Genomic DNA, 23,182 nt, shown 5'->3' on the forward strand with positions numbered 1-23,182 from the left:
ACCAAAGAGTTAACCAAAGACATTCCAATTTAAGGTGGCAACATTTTTGTGAATTCAATTTGAACCCTTCAAGATATTTGGAGCTCATTTTATATTCACTGTAATTGCACTGATGAGTAGAATTCATTCGATATTTGTTCATCTCAACACATTTATTTTTGAACTATAGGTGTTCTGTTTTAAATTAACATTAACACTTGATGTGAAATAGGAATACTTTGTGTAGATTTAAGGAGTTTGGATGAAGTTGTATCCTCAACAGATGCATGTATGTGTATATGTATACATGTGGAATATGCATAATATGTGTGTGAGTATGTGTGTAAGCATTGGTGAATTGAACGATCATTTGCATCTAAGATTCTTCCGATAGGGGCTTAATCAAAACAAATGAAAGAATGTAGGTGAATTTCTGAGTGTCAGATTTTGTAGAGACATATGATAGGCATCTTAAACTGTATGAAGGGAAGTCATCTAAAAGAGCAGAATTTTTTCAGAGCTATTCCAGAAAAATAGGACAAGAAAGAATGAGTAGAATCTATAAGTAGATTTCAGATGGAGGTTAGGAAAAATATTCTAACAAGAATTATTCAACAATGGAATAGATTTTCTCAAGAGATAGTAGATTCCCTTTCATTGGAGATGTTTAAATGGAGACCGGATGCTCATTTGTCAGAGTAGTTATAGGAGTAAGTTCCTGCACCGGGTAGGAGGTTGGGTTAGATTATCTCTCAGGACCTTTCCATTCTATGTTCTTATGATTTTGAAGCTCTAAAGAAAAGAAAAAAATAACATCCATCCTCAACCCTGACTCTACAAATACAATGCAGAACCACTACAATTGAGGGAGTCCTGGAACTGATTGGAAGCTAAAGGTTGAAAGTATCATCCAACTAGTAAGAAATGCTACTGAGCTATGCAATTACCAGCCCAAATTGGCCTTCCTTTTTCTTTGATGTACCCAGGATTGCAATGCAGGATATAAGGCAAAAACTCAGCTACCAAATTGAAATAAAGAAATCACATAGTATTATCCACACAAATATCTCATATGTTTTAATCAATCATTTGTTTTACGGAAAACAAACAAATGCATCCAAGGAAGGAAGGAAGGAAGGAAGGAAGGAAGGAAGGAAGGAAGGAAGGAAGGAAGGAAGGAAGGAAGGAAGGAAGGAAGGAAGGAAGGAAGGAAGTCACCATGCAAAGAAACTCAGCAGAAGTTTCAGAGGGATGCTTTGCGACATACCCACAACATGTCCTTTCTATAAACTGCTGGACTAATACAGCAGTTTGCATATTTAAAACACACACAAATCAAATACCAATATGATGGACTTGTCTACTATTTCTGACCAAGAGGCACAAAAACCATTCCCAGTTGAAGATTACCTTCATCCCAATATAACAAAACGCTTCTTGTATCGCTACCAATCTTATATGTGTAGCACTTCAAAATTAAAAATTCAGGAGCTGCACTCTGATGACTGTTGTCCTGAATGATAAACATTTCAGTGAAATGAATGCCAAACCCATCCCCACCATCTACCAGCAATGTGTCTCCTTAAGTTTTGGTACAGCTGAATTGTTGTTGCCCAAAGAGTTGAAAGAAATACCTCTGAATATGTCTCTGCTTTAGCAAAAGTTTTTTGTTCTTTGTTTTCATCATGAAAATATGAGCCATGACCACAATTCTAATAAACAGCTATACCTTTGACAGCTATACATGCACGACCATGGACATCTTTATATTAATTGCTTTATGAAATTATAGCCAATCTGGAGGTCTTTTTTCTACTGAATTTGAAGTACTAACTTCAAATAGTAACAGAAATTTGCTTCACACCAGTTAGATAGGGTTGTATTTTCTTTATGCCAATGACCCCATCTCTCTATTTATAAACCTGTTGTCAGCATTCCAGCAAAACCAGATCCCAATCAAAAACTCCAAGACAGGCATTTTCTCAAAGTTTCTTTTTATTGGAACAGTCATACCGGCACATCTGGGAAAACCCAAATCTGAGAGTTCCAGTTTTTCCCTCAGTAAATAAAAAATCAAAACCCAACCCCTGCACCCATCACATGGCCCAATCACCATCTGTCCCAACTTGAGGCATCCCTTCAACCACTCCTTCTCCAGGTGCAGGAATAACATGACCTTGGCTGAAAAGAAGAATACTAACACTCTAAAAAATCCTCCCTCCTAATTTCCCAGGCATAGGAATGTGGCAGCATGGAAGTTTCTGGGTTTAATATGGCTTCCAAAGCTGACACCTGTAGTGGTCATCTATACAGCCATTTTGCCATGATTTCCTCCTACTCTGGAGAAAGAAGGAAATCCTGTTAGCATAAATCCAGGGGTGTCAAACTAATGGCCTGCAGGCTGGATGCGTCACATGCAGGCCACGCCTACCCCAGCCCCATGAAAGGGAAAAAACACCGTGAAACATCAGATGATGGTAACGTGATGCCCCGAGTTTGACACCCGTGGCATAAACAGGTCTGTTAAATGCATCTGGAACAGCCACGCAGTCCATACGGTTCCTTTGCATGACACTGTAAGGGCAGCGATTGGCATGTTTTTTGGCCAAAGTTTAAATGTCACCAACCACAGAAAAGGCCATCAGCAATTTTCATACTGAACGTCGATGAATGATGGGATAGTGGGATAGCCTCATTTTTCCAAAACAAACAATTGGTTTCCAAAACAATTATTGGCTTGTCAACTGGATGCCCTCTGTGAAAGAATTAAAGTTGTTGACTCTCTCTTGGTTGCCACTGTTCAGCCTTCCAGGTAGACTTTCAAGGATTTCATGAATGCCATTTTACTGTTGTATGATATAATAACAGAAATTTGAAAGTCTGTAGGAGTATACCTGTGTCCTCTTACATTAAACAGAATCAGATTTATCCACTGATAAGTTGACCCATTTAAAAAACAAAATTAAGGATGTGACTATAGAAACTGAGATTCTGTTCTCCCCCTGCAGCCACAACAGCATTGCAGAACAGGCACTGAAACCACATTGAAGGGGCAACAGATAGGTTAAACTAATTGTAGTTGAACAAATCACCACCTCAGCCTGTCAGTTCCTGCCTCTTCTCCATGTGCCATTAATTGACCAAATAAGCATTTCTCTGTTTCGCCAGGAAAAACACTGTATTATATATTAGAATCTTTGTATCAGTTTCAGGTTCCTTCAGAACTGGGCTGATGAGAAGATGGAGCTTATATTCTAAAGACATGTCTTCAATAAATAACATTAAAGCTGTAGAAAACAGGCTCTGTGAATGAGCCTATAAATTAGGCATTTGGAGAAGGATTCTGCAAAACCATTGTTTTTTGTACCTTTTAAAAATTTGGTTTATAGTCTGCTATTTGATTTGAAGTGCTTGGCCCACTGACTGGCACAGTATTTTCACTCCATTGTTCCAGTTTTTGTCATTTTCTTATTTCATACATGCTTCAATTCATCTAGATTAATTAAGTAATCAATCAATTAATTAATACTACTTTTGGAGCTATATCCTGCCTTCCTTTCTTTGCTTAGAGTAGTTGCATTATACAGCAACTTCAATACAATTAAAATATAAATAACAGTCAGACATTAACATGAAATAAGTTAAAATGAGATAAACAAACAGTTCAAATGTTGGTGAAAGAAATGTGCCTTTGCCAACTTCCTAAACACTGAGAAAGTGGAGATGTGGGGAAGGAAGAAATGCAGAGGGAAAAAATATGTGTCTCCTCCTTCCTGTTTAAAGCCAACTCTAGTCTAACCCTTTATGTAAGAGGTAGCTTCATGTAAAGCGTGAAGTCCATTATAGCTGAGGGAAAAGTGGAAGTATGCAGAGCACTGTGGCACGGGCATGCAGATGAAAAAGATGAGGTCTATGAAGAACAGGAAGTGGTTGGAGAACTCTGCTAAATGGTGGGAGAACCTCAGAGACTGGCAGTAACTGAAATCTCAGTGGCATTGGCTGAATGAGAATGACTTTGGCTGGAGAGTCACTGGACCAGAAGCAGTATGAGAGCTCATTGTATGAAAAGGACAAAGGAATTGAGGATCTCAGAAATTTTCACAGCAGTATCTAGAAATATGAGGTCCAGAATGCTGGCAAGCCTTTGATAGAGAAGAGGTAAAACTTGGAATGTAAAGACAGAGAGCTGACAGATACTATCTAGAAGACCAAAGATCCAACACGAGGCTTGAAGAAGCAAGTCAGCGTGGCAGCAGACCAGATATGGAGGCTGCTATGAAACTGCCTCCTCTACCCAGCAACAGAAATCCAAAGAAAAGCATAGCACCTGCAAGCAATTAACAAGGGCCTTTGTGAGAGCTGCCGGAGAATAGAGAGGCAGGGAATTCGAGCACCAGCAGGAAAAATACAGAAAAACAAGGATATGGCTGAAGTTAAGTCAAGCTACAGCAGTAAGTAGAAAAGTAAATTGACAATTCATAAGAGACATAGAACCAAGATGATGGAAAAACAAGGCATGAATTTACATAGAGAAGACAGAAAATCACTACAGCAATAAAAGGGGAAAGGAAGATTATAAACTGTAGTCTGCTGAATGGAAGATAAATATTCTGTTACAAGCAACCAACTGAAGACACACAAGCTTAGCATGTTTCAGTTTCTCAGGAAAAATGTTGAAGGAGTTTAAAGGAATCAAGATAGATTGGATGGCTGTTGCTATGTACAGTACAATCAGCTCAGTAAATGGTGTAATAAATGGTGTAGTGATATATGACTGTAATTATAGAAACTGACTTTCTGGCATAGCCACATTTCCAAATCAAGTGACATGTGGGGTTAAACAATCTCCCATCTTGTTTGCGCCATGATTATTTCTGCTTTGTTCCACTGGCTGGTAAATCATTCCAACTCTCATTGTGTGGAAGGTTCCTATTTTCAATTTTTATAAATTTTGCTGCTATCCCGGCACAATTTTGAGATCTTAAACATTTTGGAAGTTATGATACTATTAAGAAGGTGTAAAACTTAAGTTCATATCTTGGGTGGAGTTTTGTCTCATTTGGTATTCAGACTGTGGTTGGAGATGTCAGAGCAATGTGTCTTATCTATGCAGCTTTAATCTTTGACTGTCAAAAGGAAAGCAAGCATTATCTTGCACTGAGCGTAGCCTAGTTCTTTTTGGAAATCAGCATAACTCTAATGAAACTTATTTGTATTGTTCTTGTGCACAAAACTAGATTTACAAAGTTCAGTAACACTGACGCCTGAATCTGAACTGGGAAAACTCTGTCTGAACATTTTAGCTGGTGGTTGAAAAAACTGCTTAAATTAATTTCCTATAAAAATGTGAATATCTCTTCACAGCTCTCGGTATTGTTAGACTGAACTTTTGTGTAATTATTTTTATATGAATTTACTGAACCTTTCCCTTTTTCATGAGGTTCATATAGACCATCCATATTGCTTCTAATATGTTATCAGCTCTCATCTGATTTGGGGCTTCAGTAACTAGATTTTTTTTTTTATTGTCGTCATATTCATACTTTTTAGATAGTATTATATTGGTCTTGTTCTTCTCTAAGAATCTATCAGGATTGAGGCAGGCAACTAATATTGTCAAATAAATATAAGAGAGGCTGTCACTAGAGATTATACTGGTTCTTCTTGAAAGATCTCAGTGCATTCCTAGAGTTCAAGGATATCAGAATTGTCATTATTATCTATCTTCATACCATGTTTCTGTTTTAGAAAAATAGGGTTTTTTATTAAAATTAGCCAAGATTTTATTTCAGTTATTTAAAAAACAGATTTTGCCAGTGTGGAAAATGACATCATAATTTGTTTTGTTAATCTGTTTATTTCTCAGATTTTGTGACTTCTATCAGTTTGTCAAGCAATTTAAAAAGCAGTTTAAGCTTTACATGACAGCTCCTGCCTGAGCTTGCAGCATAGAGGCGACACTAAGAAACTTGTAAAATTTCAGATGAATGTTGGGTGGGTGGGTGAGAGAAATTTGCTTTCCTTTCTTCCAAGCTGTACGTGTTTTGGGTTATTTTTTAAAATCATCTTACTATAGTTGTGAAAATGATATTGTTACAGATAGATCTATTGGCATGTATCTATACCAGGGGTGGAATTCTATTGGTTTGGCCCAGTTTGGGCAAACCGGTAGGTCCGAGGATCAGCTGGAAGCGAACTGGTTCAGTTTGCTCCAACGATCAGCTGTTGGGCCCACCCGCCCGTCAAGGTTCTAGTCTGTGCTGTATATCCTGGTTTTCAAGCTCAGCTGATTCGTGCAGCAAAGTGAATTGCCACACGTTAGCTGTTTAACACACAGGGATTGCTGGAGAAGGTCAGTAGCAAATGTGCTGCGTATGCACAAAGCGCATGTTTGGCATGCATGCATGTGAAGTGAGCACTCACCAAACCGGTTGCTATACCAGTTGAATTGCACCCCTGTTCTATACTTCAAAGGGATAGATGGAGATTGATGTGGAATTAAAAAGAGATGAAGCCTCCTCTTTCAATGCTCTCCTTTGTTGACATCTCACATAAATTAACATGAGGTGGCAAAGGACAAAATAAATGGAAGAAAGATATGAGGAAAAACAGAGAAAAAAACTGAAACTGAAAATAGGTAGATTTTGAAGTGAACAATCTATACACCCTCCCTGGTGACATTATACATAACTGCATGTTTTTAATATACAAGAGAGAGAAAGCTTATAAATGTCACTGAAGTGTAAAAGAATTCTTCAACAATTCATTAACTTCTTTACCCAGAGTCACTGGAGACCCACAACAGTCACAACATTACATACTTCCTTTTTGTCCATAATTCCAGAACTTGGTCCTTTCCAAAGATGGTATATTTGAGGGGAGAAAGATCAGTTTTTGAAGGCACATTGGATGACCATATAGCTGTCTCAACCATTCAGAAGGAAGGAAGGAAGGAAGGAAGGAAGGGAAGGGAGGGAGGGAGGGAGGGAGGGAGGAAGGAAGGAAGGAAGGAAGGAAGGAAGGAAGGAAGGAAGGAAGGAAGGAAGGAAGGAAGGAAGGAAGGAAGGAAGGAAGGAAAACATAATTCAACAGTTTTTGCAATTGTTTAGGAAAGGGGGAGAATTAGTCTCAGGGCATCTACCACTAGGGTTATAAATTAAATGGACTGGAGGAAGAAAGTATTTGCTCCAAATTTCTTCCCCTTTTTTGACAGGCTTCATGATACTCTAAGCTTCCTATCATTACTATTTTCTTTTTTTGACAGCTCAGTCTACTATTCCTGAGTGCAGGGATACATCATCTGGGTCCATAGGAATTGGTAAATTGAAACAGTGACAAGTTGAAACCCTCAGGCAGCTGGAAGAAAAGGAACAGGTATCTGTCAATGATGTTTAAAAGACATAAGTTCTACCACTGACACAAATTGCCAGATCCATGATGTTTTTGATGATTAGCATTGTCTCACCTGTGCTCATCACCTGAGGAATCAGCTAAAACAACCACTTCTGCTTCTGCTTTTGCCTGAAAAGAACCATCTCTATACTTGACAGAAAGGTTTTCTCAAGTCTAGCTTCGCCAAAAAGGAAAAATGCAAAAACAGAGCTTTCCTTGTCCTAAAATGCATAACTTTTCTCAGGCATATTTGGAGTTTTCCTGCATAAATATAATTCCAAGTTGCCAGTTATATTCAAATAAAACTATTCATGGTGTTCAAGATTAAATACATGCTGGAAATATTTATCAAAATGTTTTCATTTTGCACATAATTTTCCATTCCCCAGGAAACATTTTTTTCTTGTGATATTTTCAATACTCAAAAATATAGATAGATCTCTAATTATGACACATATTTTCAATTATCAGATGAAGTAGTGAAAGAGCTTCATTTCCAACTGAAAATATTAGTTTTATTAATTATGGAGGGAACAGACAAATATTGTCCAATGGGGTTATCAGGCAGCACACAGCTGGCAAGTTCAATGAAGCAAGAACTGCATAGATTTTAGAAAGTCATGCTAGCCTGGGGTGGATATAGAATTTTGGACATGGCAAAAGATTTCCACAGCCTCTTGTGAACATAGTTTAATTAAGTTTCTATCCTTGAATAATTTTACAACTGGATTAAATTGCCATTTGCAAGATATGGTATCAACTGGCTTGATCTTCTCTCTTGACTATGCATATCTGCTTTCTCTCCCATTCCTTTCTCAGCTTATCTCTTACAAGATCATCTCTTACAAGATCAACCTTCTTTCTCCCCCCTCAGCAAGTTCCTTGAGAATTATTTTACATCAAGCATGATTAATCCTTCCTTCCTGAAGTAGTAATTTTGGGAGGGACGAGAGCTACCATTCATGGACAATGATGCAAAGTGGATAGGATACTATCAAGGTGCAGAGGTGGAAATTTTAAATGAGGGCGGGGGAGATATTTGGTTTTTGTGCTCTCGTATTTCTCACAAAATAAGTTTCCATAAAAATGAAAAAATGAAAGACAATAAGCCATTGAAACGAAATATTTGGAGATCTTTGCGGTAGGGAGACATGTAAAGAGGAAGAACCATTATTCAAAACCCGTCAGCCCTTCAAATTAGACCAGGTCAGGAAGCAGATATCACAAAAAATAGTGAAACTCTGCTTAGGTCAAAATAACAGATTCTTGAAAGCCTGGAAGTGTTTTACCTTCCCTCCCTCTTATACCAAAGAGAATCAAGTTGGGGTAATCTTGAGTTTCTTTTCGCCCACTGTCTTGTTTTTCCAGGCAAAGTTCATGTTGTCTTAATGGTTGCCATGTATTCTCTCCAAGGTCAACTCTGTGCTCCTCTATTAAGCCACAACATATGTCATAAACTAATTTTAAAAAGTTCTCATATAAAGTAAGACCATACTACTAGCTCATGATGTCTCCTTTTACCAGAAGGTGTTTATATAATCCCTCTTTAGTGCTCAACTTAGCACATTTTGTTCATTTATGCAACCTGTCCAGAGAACATTGGTTGGTTTTAAAACTTGCTCTGCTATTTTAAGGGCAAAGTGAAATGGAAATTATCTTCAAAAAATAATGTGAGGCGTTTGTGATACAAGAAAAGGAAAATAAGCAGTGATGGGATTCAGCCAGTTCGCACCACTTTGGGAGAACCAGTTGTTAACTTTCTGAGCAGTTTGGGGAACTGGTTGTTGGAAGAACTTATTAGGGCAGAGAACTTAAATTATTTGAATCCCACCACCGAAAATAAGCCTAAGTTCTGGTCTTGATTTTCCATAAGAGTTCTTAGTTCTAAACTCTAGATTTATAGCAGTAACATGGTTTTACCTTTCTTTCTCCTCTTTGTCCCGATATGACAGCAAGCAAAGGTACATGACTTACCTCCCAATCAGTAGAAGCTCTCTAAGTACTCCCATGCGTCTCATAGCCATGAGGATTCCTCTGACAGTCATCCCTTCGCAGAAACAAACCACAACTCTAGCCTTTGGCAACCTGTCCCGGAGCTTCTGTAACAGCTTCTCAAAGCTTTTTTCTCCCGCATTGCTGTAGATCTTGTCTGAATGCGCAATACAAAGGCCTTCTTGTGCAGCCAGTTCCTTGAAAGCTTCCATGCCACTCTCTCCATAGTTTCCTAAACAAAAGGGGAAAAATAAATGAGAATATTGTAGCTCAGGGTTGACCTGAAGGGTCCTTGGTGCTCTTTGAGCTTGCTTGTTTTCCTGGAGACATTTCATTTACCAAACTAGGTAACATCATCAGTGCTGGGTGCTGGAGTGCAGTTTGCTGTAGGTTTATGTCCTAGTAGTGGTTTGCCTGTCTGTGTAGATGGGGATGGTCTTAGAGATGTTTTGGTTGGGCTGTTTGCTGTTGGCTTCTTTAGCTGTTCCTTGATTGGGATATTGCTTACTTGATTGTTGGTCTAATGTTAACCTTGGAATTAATATATGCTGATATTGGTGGTGGTTACTGGTGGAGAGCTGCTGGAATCTTTTTGTTCTCTTTTGGGCTGGTCTCTTGCATAGTCTACAGATGTTGTTAATGTCTATATGTACATTGATGGTTGATTTGTCAGAGTGCCAGGCATCTAGAAATTCCCTAGCATTTTTGGACTTGGTTTGAATGGTCACCTTTTCCCAATTGAAACTATGGTTAAATCCGTCTATATGTTGTGAAATTAAAGAATTTTCATCTTGTCTTCTGACTACTAGTTGGTGTTCATGGATGGGTTTTGCCAGTCTTCTACCTGTTTGTCCTACATAGTGGCTGTGTTTAGACGCCTGGCAACTCTGACAAAGTTAGAAGCCTGGCACTCTGACAAATCAGCCATCAATAGACATATAGACATTAACAACATCTATAGACTATGCAAAAAGACTATCACCCAGCCCCAAAAGGAACAAAATGACCCAAGCACCACTTCATCATCAATTAGCACCCAGATCAGCAAAGCTTAACTCCAAGGTTAACATCAGACCAACAATCAAGTAAACAATAGCCCATCAAGAAACTGCCAAAGAAGCCAACAGCAAACAGCCCAGTCATAGAATCTCTAAGACTATCCCATCAGCACTGACAGGCAAGCTACTTGAATATAAACTGACTCCTTACTAACACTGATGGTGTTACCTAGTTTGAGTAATGAAATGTCTGAAAGAAAACAAGTCAGTTCAGAGAGCACCAAGGACCCCTGAAAAAGGGAAAAGGTTATTTCCAATGTACCTGAGAGGCTTCAAAATGACCAAGGTTGTGTCTGCTCTGCTCTTAGCATAAATCTTAGCTGATTAAAACAAATCTACCAACTAATTCACTCCTCTATTGTTTATTTGAGATGTAGGGGAGCAGCACTTTCTAATCTACATCTCCTTGGCCAGGCCATCAGTTTCCATCAGAGGTGGCATTCAACAGGTTCTGACCTGTTCTGGAGAACCGGTAGCAGAAATTTTGAGTAGTTCAGAGAACTGGCAAATATCACCTCTGACTGGCCCTGCCCCCATTTATTCTCTGCCTCCCGAGTCCCAGCTGATTGGCTGTGTCTTCTTTTGTTGCCCTGCATAGGAAAACGGAGCTGGAAAGCAGGTTAGTGAGGTGGGGAGGGAATGGGATTTTGCAGTAACCTTCCCCTGCCACGCCCACCAAGCCACGCCCGCAGAACCGGTAGTAAAAATGTTCAAATCCCATATCCCATCACTGGTTTCCATCTTACATCTCAGATAGATCACAGAGGCTGTATTGCTCAAATTATTTCACTACCACCATAAGAACAATGGAAAGCAAAGGAGGCAAACAGGAGGAAATGTGTTGTTGTTTTTTTCCCCAGGTTAGCATTACTTTATTTTTACTTAGTTTGAAACACTGGCATTTCCAACCTAGTTGAAAGGAGAAGTTAGTATTCCGCCGTGATCCCTGAAACCAAACATTTGGGGGAAAGGGACATGAAGGTTAACCAAAAGCAAGGTTTTCACTTGGGTTTTGTTAATTCTGTGGAGACAGAAATCAATGGGGTTGCCAGCTATTAGGGCACTTGGAACACACAGTGAAGTGTGAAACAAAGGCTGTCAATATTCCAACAGGCCTCATTTGTCTCTTTCTTCATAATTGCTGTTGCAACAGAGCATTATTCAAGGTATTGTTCCACCTGGTTTAAAGCTTGCAAGTTGCTCAGCTGTGCTTTTTATCTTTGTTTGGCAATCCCTCAGGCACCTTCAGAAGTCTTTGTTTTGGGAAATTGCCTCTCCCCTGGTTTCTTTTGGTGTGAAATTAATAAGGGCAAAAGCAATTTTTATGCTTTCCGTGAGGCTTTATAGAATGAGTGGTGTGGCTTTGAGTCATAAATTAAACACAAAAGCAACAGTATAGTGATTTTCTTCCTCGTTTTCTCCCAGGCATCGGCCCACTGTATATTTGTAGGTGACTTAAGAATACATAAGAGAAGAAAGTGATAGCACATGGAAAGAATCCTTCCCTGAAATACACTGAATCTTTGCCATTTATCAGAAGAGTTTTGGCACTCCTAGCTGTAGTAACCTGGTTCCACATGTTTCTGTACATGCTTACAGGTTATGGGAAGTACCTGTTTCCCTTCTCTCCGCTACTTATCTATCCATGTTCATTCAAGCATTGTGTCTGCAGCTAACAGATAAATCGAGGCAAAGCAACTAGCTTCAATTTTCACCTTACAATATTCATAACTGGAAATCAGAACCAGGTCACCAGAATATAGCTGACCCTGGAGACCAGAGAGATATACCAAGCAATAACAATAGCAATAACTCTTAGACTTATATACTGCCCCATAGTGCTTTACAGCACTCTCTGAGTGGTTTAAAATGTCAGCATATTGCTCTCACATTCTTTTTTTGTTTTTACCTTTGAAAGACAGAAGGCTGAGTCAACCTTGAGCCCCATCAGGATCAAACTCCAGACTGTGGACAGAGTTTGCCTGCAATACTGCATTCTAACCACTGCACCACATCCTGAATTTCATGTTTTCTAGAAATCATTCCACTGAATTCTAGGGACAACTCAGGAAGAAAATGATTTGATTTCCAAATGATTTCAGAAGAATCAGAATAATACAGAATAGTTCACTACCCTGATCATACACTTATTAATAGCAAGATCTTTTTATAAGCCTTCAAATCTCCACATATGTAAATTGTAATCTAAACCCTAATCTCTTACACACTGCCAGAAGGAGGTATACTCCAGTTTCTTTCTTTTAAACCTTGTTGGACCTAGGAAGTGTATCTTTGTTGCAGTTGCCCCATTCTTTGGAATAACCTCCCCTCCATCCAACGTACGCCAGATTCCCCACCACTTTTCTCCTTCAGAAAGCTGCTAAGACCTGACGTTTCCCCAGTTGTTAAGGGCCAGTTGAGTGACAGTTCTGATTGTCTTGCTTTCTGATTGGCCCCATTTTATATTTTGCATTTATATGTTGTGCTTGTCTATTATTATATGATTTTTTTATAGTGTCATTCAGTCATGTGATTGTGATTTGCAATCTTCCCAGATGCCTTGTGACAAGCAAAGTCAATCAAAGCTTCACTTTACACCTATGTGATTCACTTATTTACTGGCATAATAAAGATTATAAAATTGAGCCTGGTCACATGATGACTTGCTTAACAACCGCATTGCTTAGCAACAAAAATTCTGGTCCCTGTTATGGTTGAAAATTGCCTGTAAGCACCATGCAACAATGCTGTTGAACAAATGTAGATTTCCAGTGCTAACATACCTTCAATGATTTGCTAGGAAAAAGACATTATCTTCTTTTTGCCCAGCAACTAAGGCAGAGACTGGATTGGTTTGTACAATTAATTTTGTCAGTATGAATGTTATTTATATAAATCCATATGAGCACCATCTAGTGGGCAAAATATAACCATTAAGGCAAGTTTATTAATATTACTAGAGAAATACTTAAAAGGTGAAAAATGTATATGACCTAAACAGAAACTAGAGTATAACTTTCTTATTAATGTTTGTTGTACAGACAGCCAAATATTTAGAATAAATTTGGCATGTTTATCCACCTACTGAGTCTTTCTCAAGGTCCTGGGATAGGCAGATGTGAATGTTTGATGATGTTAAAGATATTGTCTCAGGATGGAAGCTGTTCCAAGTAAAGCTGTCCTTTGTAATTGACTGATTTGTTAATTGATTGACAGTGAATTTGTCGGGGCTGGTGGTGTTCAAATGGTGCTCCAGCTATTTTGGGATTTCACCCAAGCTGCCTATTACTATTGGTATCACCTTTGCTTTCTGTTGTGGCCTGTTGGCCACCAGCTCCTTCAGCAGCCGAATCAGATGATGAGGTGGCACTGGAGTCAGGGCCAGCGTGAAGGCAATCTGAGAGCTCCAAGGGGGAAGAAGAAATGGAGCTGTCAGAGATAGAGACAGAGGTGGAGCCTGGGCCATCCATCAGCCCTCAGATGGAGAGTCAACAGCCTCCAGGTCTGGACGTGGCTGATGAGGAAGAGGAGGAACACCTGGGTCCAGTGCCTGATGCAGGGATGTGCAGAAGGCAGAGGAGAGGAGAGCAGTGGAAATCAATGGGGCGATCCTTGGAACTGAAGAACCACTGCAACTAGCAAAGCCCCACCCTATTTCTGAGGATAAAAGGCAGGGGGCGGAGATGAATAGGCGTGACAGACAACTATTAATCTCCCTGCTGGACAGACTAGTTAGCCTGGGGGAGTGTGTGTGTGTGAGTGTGTATGTGTGTGTGTGTGTGTGTGTGTGAGAGAGAGAGAGAGAGAGAGAAAGAGAGAGAGAGAGAGAGAGAGAGAGAGAGAGAGAGAGAGAGAGAAATATTGCTAGGGCTGCTGGTGCTTCTAATAAAGGGAACATTTAATTAATTACAGAGGATTTGTCATATTTAGGAGCGAGGTCAGAACACTTTCTTCTGCCATAGTCATTCTGCTTCTATTTGCAGGTCCAGTGTGGTTGAACTTCTGCCATAGCTCCCATCCTTCTCATAGCATACAAACATCACAACCACATCCAAATAGTGCCTCACTGGGGGATTAATATAATTGACCAGATGTTTAGACTTGATTTGGCATTTTTATCCACCTGTCGAATCATTGTTGTTGTTATTTTATCCCACCTTTTTATTTATATTTGGTGAACTCAAGGTGGCAAACTTAGTTACCGTTCTTGCCTCCTATTTTGCCCACAACAGCAACCCTAAGAGGTGAGATGGGCTGAGAGAGAGAGAGAATGAGTTGACCCAAATCACCCAACCAGCTTTCATGCTTAATAAATAAATATTATTATTGTTGTTGTTATTATTTTATCCCACCTTTTAATTTATATTTGGTGAACTCAAGGTGGCAAGCATAACTACTATTCTTGCCTCCTGTTTTGTCCACAACAGCAACCCTGAGAGGTGAGATGGGCTGAGAGAGAGAGAGAGAATGACTTGACCCAAATCACTCAACTAGCTTTCATGCTTAAGTGTGGGGTGGGGTTCTGCTTTCCTTAGACACAAAAGGAAGGTAGGATCTTTGGTATTGTGGCTTTAATTACTCTTGTCTTTTAGAATTTCCAAGTGGCCTCAATGGCTCTCAGACAGAGTGCTAACAACCAGATGACTGCAAAGAAATACAATCCTTCCATTCATCCCCACCATCCTGTTAGAAGCTACCCTTCCATTCCCTTACCATCCAGTCACAACTGATGAAGCTTCTTGGATCAGAAGTGATATTCAATTTGGGGGGGGGGGGAATTCAATTTTTTTTTATTACCGTTTCTGTGAGTGTGGCTTAGTCGGTGTGGCAGGGGAAGGATACTGTAAAATCTACAGTCAGATGTGGTATTTGCCAGTTCTCTGAACTACTCAAAATTTCCACTACCGGTTTTTCAGAACTGGCCAGAACCTGTTGAATACCACCACCGAATGCAATGTCTTCTTCTTCCTCCTCAAAGAAAAAACAGTCCAGTTGCCTTTTGAAAAAGCACCTGTGAGACTCCCAATCTCCTGGTTTCTAGGTCAGCACCTTAATATCTCATCAAACCTAGTTGCTGGTGGCATTAATATTTTCAGCTTGCCTATTGCACAAGGGACTTTGACGATTTGGGCCATCAAGGTTGTTTTAAATGTTAATTTCACTGCATCCTGATCTGCAGCATGGGATACTATCCTTTTCTGGATGATTGTTCTGAGACAGGATCTTTGAGATCATGGCTTTAATTATTCTTATCTTTAGGATTTCAAGCTCCTTTAATCAGGGTTTTTTTCCTCTTTAATTCCTTAGCTACAAATTTAAAGCTTTTTTTCTATCTGTTTTTGGTATACTTTTAAGATTTATAAACATATATTTATGAATGTAATGGTAAAATTAGATGATCCAATATTAGGGCACCAAAGTGCATTCTAAGGACCACACTGAACATCATATTAAGACAGCAGCTCATAAATAATAATTGAACATATTCAGCACTTAATGTTCAGCAATCAGGATTTCCCTATTATGTTTTAGTCATAGAAATTCCTGTTAAAAACCTTTGGAAGTATAGTTAGGGAGTGAAATTTCACATCCAACAAAACATGCTCATGTAACATGTAATTAATAAAGGAACTTCTGTATAATTCTCTCATTTTGGCTCTGACAAATTATTTCACTTAGTTATTGTCCTTTAAGAGTACCACATTGAAAGTTATTTCTGCCCTGAGCTACAATTTTCTCCTTTATTGATAGAACCACATTGCTGTTTTACTGGCAGTGCCATACACAAAAGTGTTACAATCCTTCATGAATTAAGTTTCAAATGGGTCCTGTTCTTACAAAATGTTTAACCGAGTCAATAAAGTGTTAGGGTGTCACATAAATATCAAAAGAGGATCGACTGATCCAGTCCATTGACGAGCTGCAAGCCTCCAGGCACCCTTTAGTTTAGATACTAGCAAGGCAAGGATTTTGCATTTCTACCGGAAGGGGTCTTCAGCAGGTTCTGACCAGTTCTGGAGAACCGGTAGCGGAAATTTTGAGTAGTTTGGAGAACTGGCAAATACTACCCCAACTGGAGATTTTACAATATCCTTCCCCTGCCACACCCAAGAAGCCACACCCACAGAACTGGTAGTAAAAAAAAAATGAATCCCACCACTGATCTCTACCCTGCAGTGTGTTCATTTGGATTTTTGAAACCCGGGTCTGCTAGCTGTACTTAAGGGATTAGCTATATCTCTAAACCTATTCAGTCTCGAAAGACTAAACTAATTTTGTCAATTGGGCTTATCAGAACAACTGTTGACCTTGAAGTTAATCCATCATGGAATTAAAACCAAGTCCAAGAAAAAGCCTTGGGAAAGGGACCTTTTTAGAAACTCTATGATCATCCTGTTTCCATCTCCACGACTATGTGGGGGAGTAAAATAGAAGCAGACATGGGTGGCAGATAAGCAATATTCTTTTACTTCCCAATCTGGGAGGAAGAAAGAAAACAAAAATAGGATAGGAAATGATTGCTACCAGGCTTCTCAAAGGAGATTAAGAGCCTTGTAAAGCAACGAGGCAATGGAGGGACAATCATCCCCAATTATGTACAAGTGATATCGCCTGATATTATTTCTGGACAGATGTCACAAATGTTGTAATTTGCATTAGTCACATCACGACACGATGCAAATGAAATAAAGTATATATTTTATATCATTTGCATAGTAAGATCATGACATGTAATATCACTTGTCTCTCTTTATTTTCCCCTCTCCCTGAGATTCACATGTGCAGGTAGCACAAATATTGAGTTTATGGACTGGAATAAAAGATGACTGGTAGGGCTTAAGATGACTTGGACTTTATGAAGAAATGAGCACAGCACTGTAGCCTCTTTTTAAAAAAACCAGATCACTCCTATAAAAAGATACAGCTGTATTAAGGAATCAATCATAAGAGTCAAACTGAATCTTAAAACAGCTGTACTTTTTTTTCTAGCTTGCACAAAACCTGAAAAAGAGGAGCTGCTTCAATAAAATAATAGATAGGTGCTTGCTCAAAGTAAACATTATTTGTTCCAAATAATATGCAAGACATCCACAGCCTTCGGCAGCCAAATATGGGCTGCAAACATCCAGATGACAGATAAATTCTTTACTTCTTTGATGACGTTTTTCTGTTCAGATGCCACTGATACCCAACAGTTCATTTCATTTCATTCCATTCCCTTTACCCCTGTTACATTCCAGGCCACCCTATTCATATGAGATGTCATCTTCCATATAGGCCCATACTTATTACCATCCATCACAGTGTTGATCTATTGAGGTTTTCACACAATGCTCTTTAATAATGTAGAGAAGGGGTGAGCTAGCCACGTCTGGGCCACATGCAGCATCTCATTCTTATTTTAGCCTATCTTTGTTATGGATCGACTTTAGAAATTATCACATCTATTTCTGAAACGACATTTCATGTTTGTCTTAGAATTTGTGGCAAAAGCTAACAGCCATTTGAGAGAAATTAAAGTGCTCATAGTAAAAATTATAATAAAATGTCTCAATCCATTCAAAACATGCACTCATATATTCTTCAGGGTACACTGACACTTCTCCAGCACAGCAGAATTTAAACAAAATAGATTATAACAAAAATCTTCCTGTGGATAAAATTTCTTAAAACAAAGTAATATTAATACTAATCATCATCATCATCATCATCATCATCATCATCATCATCATCATCATCATCATCATCCAATCATTTACAACAGCTTGGCTAAACATCATGATAATCACTGCTGCATTAGAAATGGAAAGAACTGACATTTCTGAGATCTAAGCACTTGCAAACAATTTGTTAAACTTCACCACAGGTACTTTTGCTATTGTGATTCATCAAAGTGGGTATATTATTTTTCTCTCACAAAGTGAGAGAAAATCAAGAAAATATGAACAGAGAGGGTGACAGTGCATGTGTTAAATAATAACAGAGGCTGTTTTAATGAACTTTTAATTCAAACTTTTAATTTAATCTAAATTAAGTTAAACTTTAACATTTGAGCAATAAAATGTTACATGTTTCTCTGATAATTAAATAACTTTGATCAGAAATGGGGAAAAAACCTATAATCTTCTATTTTATTATAGTAAAATATCTTAGACACATAATGTTTTATAAGCAAATGACCTTTTGGGGGGGGGAATCTATCATTCTTTTATCATCCAATCAATTATGGGATTAACCATTAAAAGCTTGTCCTGTCATTATTTATCCTTCAGCAACATTGAAACCCTTGTTGCGTAAGATAGAGAAAAATTGGAACACAAAGAAGAGTAACTGAAAATGGTTTTACTGAACTGGTGTAGGGTTTCTTTTGAAATCCAATTCCTTGAATTCTAAACTTGGGCATCACTTGCTAAATAGGTACTTTAATTGGGGCATCATTGAAAGCAATATGTCAAGGGCGAACCTTAATTAATTTGGAAACCAGGCTTTTTTTTAATTAAACAAAGTTACAGTATTGGAAGATGTTATGGGAAACCTGTATATTTCCTGCCTAATTTGTGTCAATTTAATGCTTTGTCTTCCATGTTTTTGAAAACTCAGAGAAGTTGGAGAAGTAAAGAATTTGAAAATACATTCTGAAGAGAATGACCATCCAAAATAGCAACAATAAAATGTCAACTAACTTCAACCTGTCACATTAAATATCTTCCTCACTCACAATATTTTCTTTAGAGTATTAATCTGAGGACATGAATATTTCATGGCTATGACTGTATAGATAGTTATGTTTAGATTGGAATCTTCCATTGTTAAAGTCATTTTGATCTAATGATCTCATACTAATCTTTTAGTAGTCATTTCATTATTACTGTTATTGTTATTTCATATATTTTCATTTGTGTGAATACTTCTGATGCTGACCTTAAAAAGACGAGGTTCTTGTTTTTAAATTAGATCAGAAAAAATAAATCAACAAGCAGTTTGATTACACTTTACATAGAGAGAACAGGTAAAGTGTCACAAATTCTATATATACCTGTCAAATCAACTTTGGTACTAAAGTAAACCCATTTAAAGTAAAGCAAAGTTAATTTTAAAAATTGACATTTTAATTAAGTTTTTTAAAATATATTTTTATTAAGTTTCTTTTATTATATCATAAAACATCTCAATTCCAACAGCATTCTTGGCATCCATGCAGGTTCTTAAGTTAAAATATCATAATACATTACGTTTAACTAATATTAAATAATAATTTCCACTATAATTGTTATCCTTATATCTTTATATAATTTACATATTTACATTTTACTCTCATAAGGGTTATTTCAATTAGATTTCTTGTCTCCCTTCTTAGTTCTGTTTGTTAGCCATTTATACCAGTTCCAGATTTAAAAGAATTCTGAGTCATCTTTTTCTTTCAGTCCCAATGTTAACATATTCATCTCAGCACTTTTCATTATTTTATGTATTATCGATTCTTCGTTGGGAATATTTGCTGTTTTCCATTCCTGCGCAAAGCCTATTCTGGCGGCTGTTGTAATGTGTAGCAATAAATATTTTACCTCTTTTGGTAGTTTATCCTTGATGATTCCTAGAAGGAAGGTTTCTAGTCTGAGTTCAATCCAGTACCCAGTAATCTCTTGTTACCAATTTTTGATTTGGATCCAATATGTCTTGTCTTGGGGCATAACCTCCACATGTGGTAAAATGTACCATCAACTTTTTTACATTTCCAATATTTAGGGCTTATGTTGGGGTAGATTTTGCCAATCTCGTTGGAGCTAAATACCATCTATAAAACATTTTGTATATATTTTCTTTTTATGCTTCAGATACTGTTAACTTATAATTTATGTTCCATATTTTCTCCCATTCCTCTAATTCTATAATATGTCCAAAATTCTGTGCCCATGCAATCATTGTACCTTTGACTGTTTCCTCTTCCATTTTGAAATCTAATAAATATTTATATATTTTAGTTATAAGTTTTTGTTCCGATCCCATTAACATTTTATCTAATTGGTTCTGCCCTTTGTTAAAACCAAAATCTTTTAGGTCTTTTTAATATTTATTTTGGATTTGCAAATTTGGCCACCAATCAATTATAATTTCATTTTCTTTTAGTTCTTGATTTGATTTTAATTTCCCTTGACTATCTAATAATTCTTCATAACTTACCATTTTCCTTAAGTCTAATCTATTTGGATGAATTATAGCTTCCATGGTTGACAACCATCGTGGGATTTCCATATAGTGCTTACCTTTAATTTTTTTCCAGGTTGTGATCAATGACTCTCTTATTAAATGCTGATTAAAATAGGTATGCACTTTACTTTTGTTTTCCCACAAAAATGCATGCCAACCGATCTGGAGATCATGTCCTTCTAATGTTAATATCCTCTTATCTTTTAATTTAACCCAATCCTTAATCCAACTCAGCACTGCTGCCTGATAGTAGAGGTCCCATTGTGGTAGTCCAAAACTGCCTCTGCTCCTATTATCTTGTAATAGTTTCATCTTAATACATGGCCTTTTGCCCAACCAGACAAATTTAGATGTCATTTTATTTAGTTCTATAAAGAAAGATTTCCCTAACTTAATTGGGAACATTTGAAATAAATATATTAATTTTGGTAGTATATTCACTTTCAACGTTGCTTTTCTTCCTAATAGAGATAGTTTCAATTTGGTTCATAATTCCAATTCTTTCCTATTTTGTTTAATCAATTTAGTATAATTGTCCTCTTTTAGTGATAAACATCTGGGTGATAACCAAATTCCCAGGTATTTCACCTTTTTTACTATTTGCAGTCCCATTATATTTTCTCATATACTTTCTGTTTTGTTATACAATTTTTGACTATTATCTTAGGGTTTTGTTTTTTTTATTGTAAAACCTGCCACTTTCATAAATTTTTTTTTTTTGTTGAAACAATATTTGTCTCGAAATCATTGGATCTTCTACTATAAATACCAAATCGTCAGCAAATGCCTGAACTTTATATTCCTCATTTCTAATTTTAATTCCTTAATCTCTGGGTTTTGTCTGGTTGCAGCTAGCAACACTTCTAAAGACAAGATAAATAGCAGAGGCGATAGTGGACACCCTTGTCTCACTCCTTTTGTGATTTTGAAGTCTTCCGTGCGATCTCCATTTAGTAGTACACTAGCTTTCTGATTTGAGTATATTTCTTGTAATGTTTTTTTCTATATTAGTACTGAAATTTAGCTTTTTAATTTGATATAGCATGAATTTCCAATTAAGATTGTCAAATGCTTTTTGCGTGTCTAGGAAGATTAAAGCTGCCTGTTTTTATGGGTGAGCTTCATAATATTTAATCAAATTTAATCAAATTTAGTACTGTTCTAAAATTGTTTTTAATTTGTCTATTTGGCAGGAAACCATTCTGGTCTGTATGTATGAGTTCACTGAGAATTGGTTTCATTCTTTCTGCAAATATTGTCATAAATATCTTATAGTCTGTATTTAGCAATGTTTTAATTAAGTTTTATATCTTCATTTGCAACATGATTATTAAATTACATTATAAGGAAAATAATTTGAATGTTGAAATGCATTAGAAATTAATGATTTAAATATTTCTGAAATTATTTAATCAAGATTTGTTGACTGACATTTGTTTCTACAAATAGGAAAATGTTGATTTATGAGCAGCAATTTTTGAAATTGGGAGCAAAAGTTCGCCTACTTTATCCATTCTGCCAATGCAGATATATTTTATTACTGAATACTGGCTACCCACTATCCAGAGGCTGTCAGGTGCAAGAAACCAGGAACCGGAACAGAGTTCAAAAGTACTACAAATTTATTCCATATTTTCTGTACACAAAAATCTGATCCACTAATGGTCAAGATAAATTGGTCCTAGATAAGAATCAGTGGAATTCATGGGAAACTGAATTTAGTGGGAGTTTAGCAACTCTAAACTGATGATACATTTGACCCCACCCTCGGGCTCAGCTTGATCATCTTCTACATCAACATTGGATAAGGCATTGGGGAAAATGAGGATATTAGCCCAATGATTTGTAAGTCCATCCTTCATCCAGAAATCTATATCACAAGGCATGCAGTACAAACATCCTAAATAAATGAATTAATTAAGACTAACTTTGGTCTTTCCCAACAAAGCAAATTGGGCTGAGACATTTTCAAAGTCTGACAAATATATAGAAATGAGCAAGGCAATAAAAGAGCATTCTAAAACATCCTTGCACAAATTGAAGTCTATGAATGTTCAAGAAGGATGTCTTCCAGATTATTTATGATGTCATTATCCAAATCTTGTATTGTATCTATTGGTAGCAAAAGCCAATGCTCATGTTCTAGCTTAACAAACAACAATACTGCACATCTCTTATCCAATCTGCGCTCTTAGGTTGTCATTCAAAAGCTAATGGCAGGTTGTCCAGGTGGAGCTAGTTGTCTTCATAAAGTTTGCTCGCCAAAGTTCCAACAAATCAGATTCTAAACTCTAAAATAGCTTGACCCAAATCAGATTTCCAGTCTACCCCAGCAACAGAATAAACTAAATTAACATTAGCCTGTGGGCCCATGAGAATACTTCCAATCCGATCTAGGTCACAATGAGATTATGGGGTGGGAGAGAAGGGAACATCCAATACACTATGCACATGGGATCAAGAAAGGTAATGCAATAAAGACTATGGAGCGGGGAGAACATTTAGACATTACCTAAACAAGTTACAGTTTAGGGCCTCACATTTCACAGGGC

General features: G+C 37.4%; 1 protein-coding gene across 1 annotated transcript in view; it reads right to left on the reverse strand.

Annotated features, from left to right (window-relative positions):
• Positions 1–23,182, reverse strand: part of GRM1 (glutamate metabotropic receptor 1) — a 211,197-nt gene that overhangs the window by 141,433 nt on the left and 46,582 nt on the right. The window contains exon 3 of the mRNA XM_026705629.2: positions 9,346–9,595. Coding sequence (XP_026561414.1) covers positions 9,346–9,595 — 250 coding nt within the window. The remainder of the gene's footprint in view (positions 1–9,345; positions 9,596–23,182) is intronic.

Source organism: Pseudonaja textilis, chromosome 1 (genome assembly GCF_049901715.1).
Source record: "Pseudonaja textilis isolate UNSWEBS1 chromosome 1, rPseTex1.2, whole genome shotgun sequence".
Taxonomy (NCBI): domain Eukaryota; kingdom Metazoa; phylum Chordata; class Lepidosauria; order Squamata; family Elapidae; genus Pseudonaja; species Pseudonaja textilis.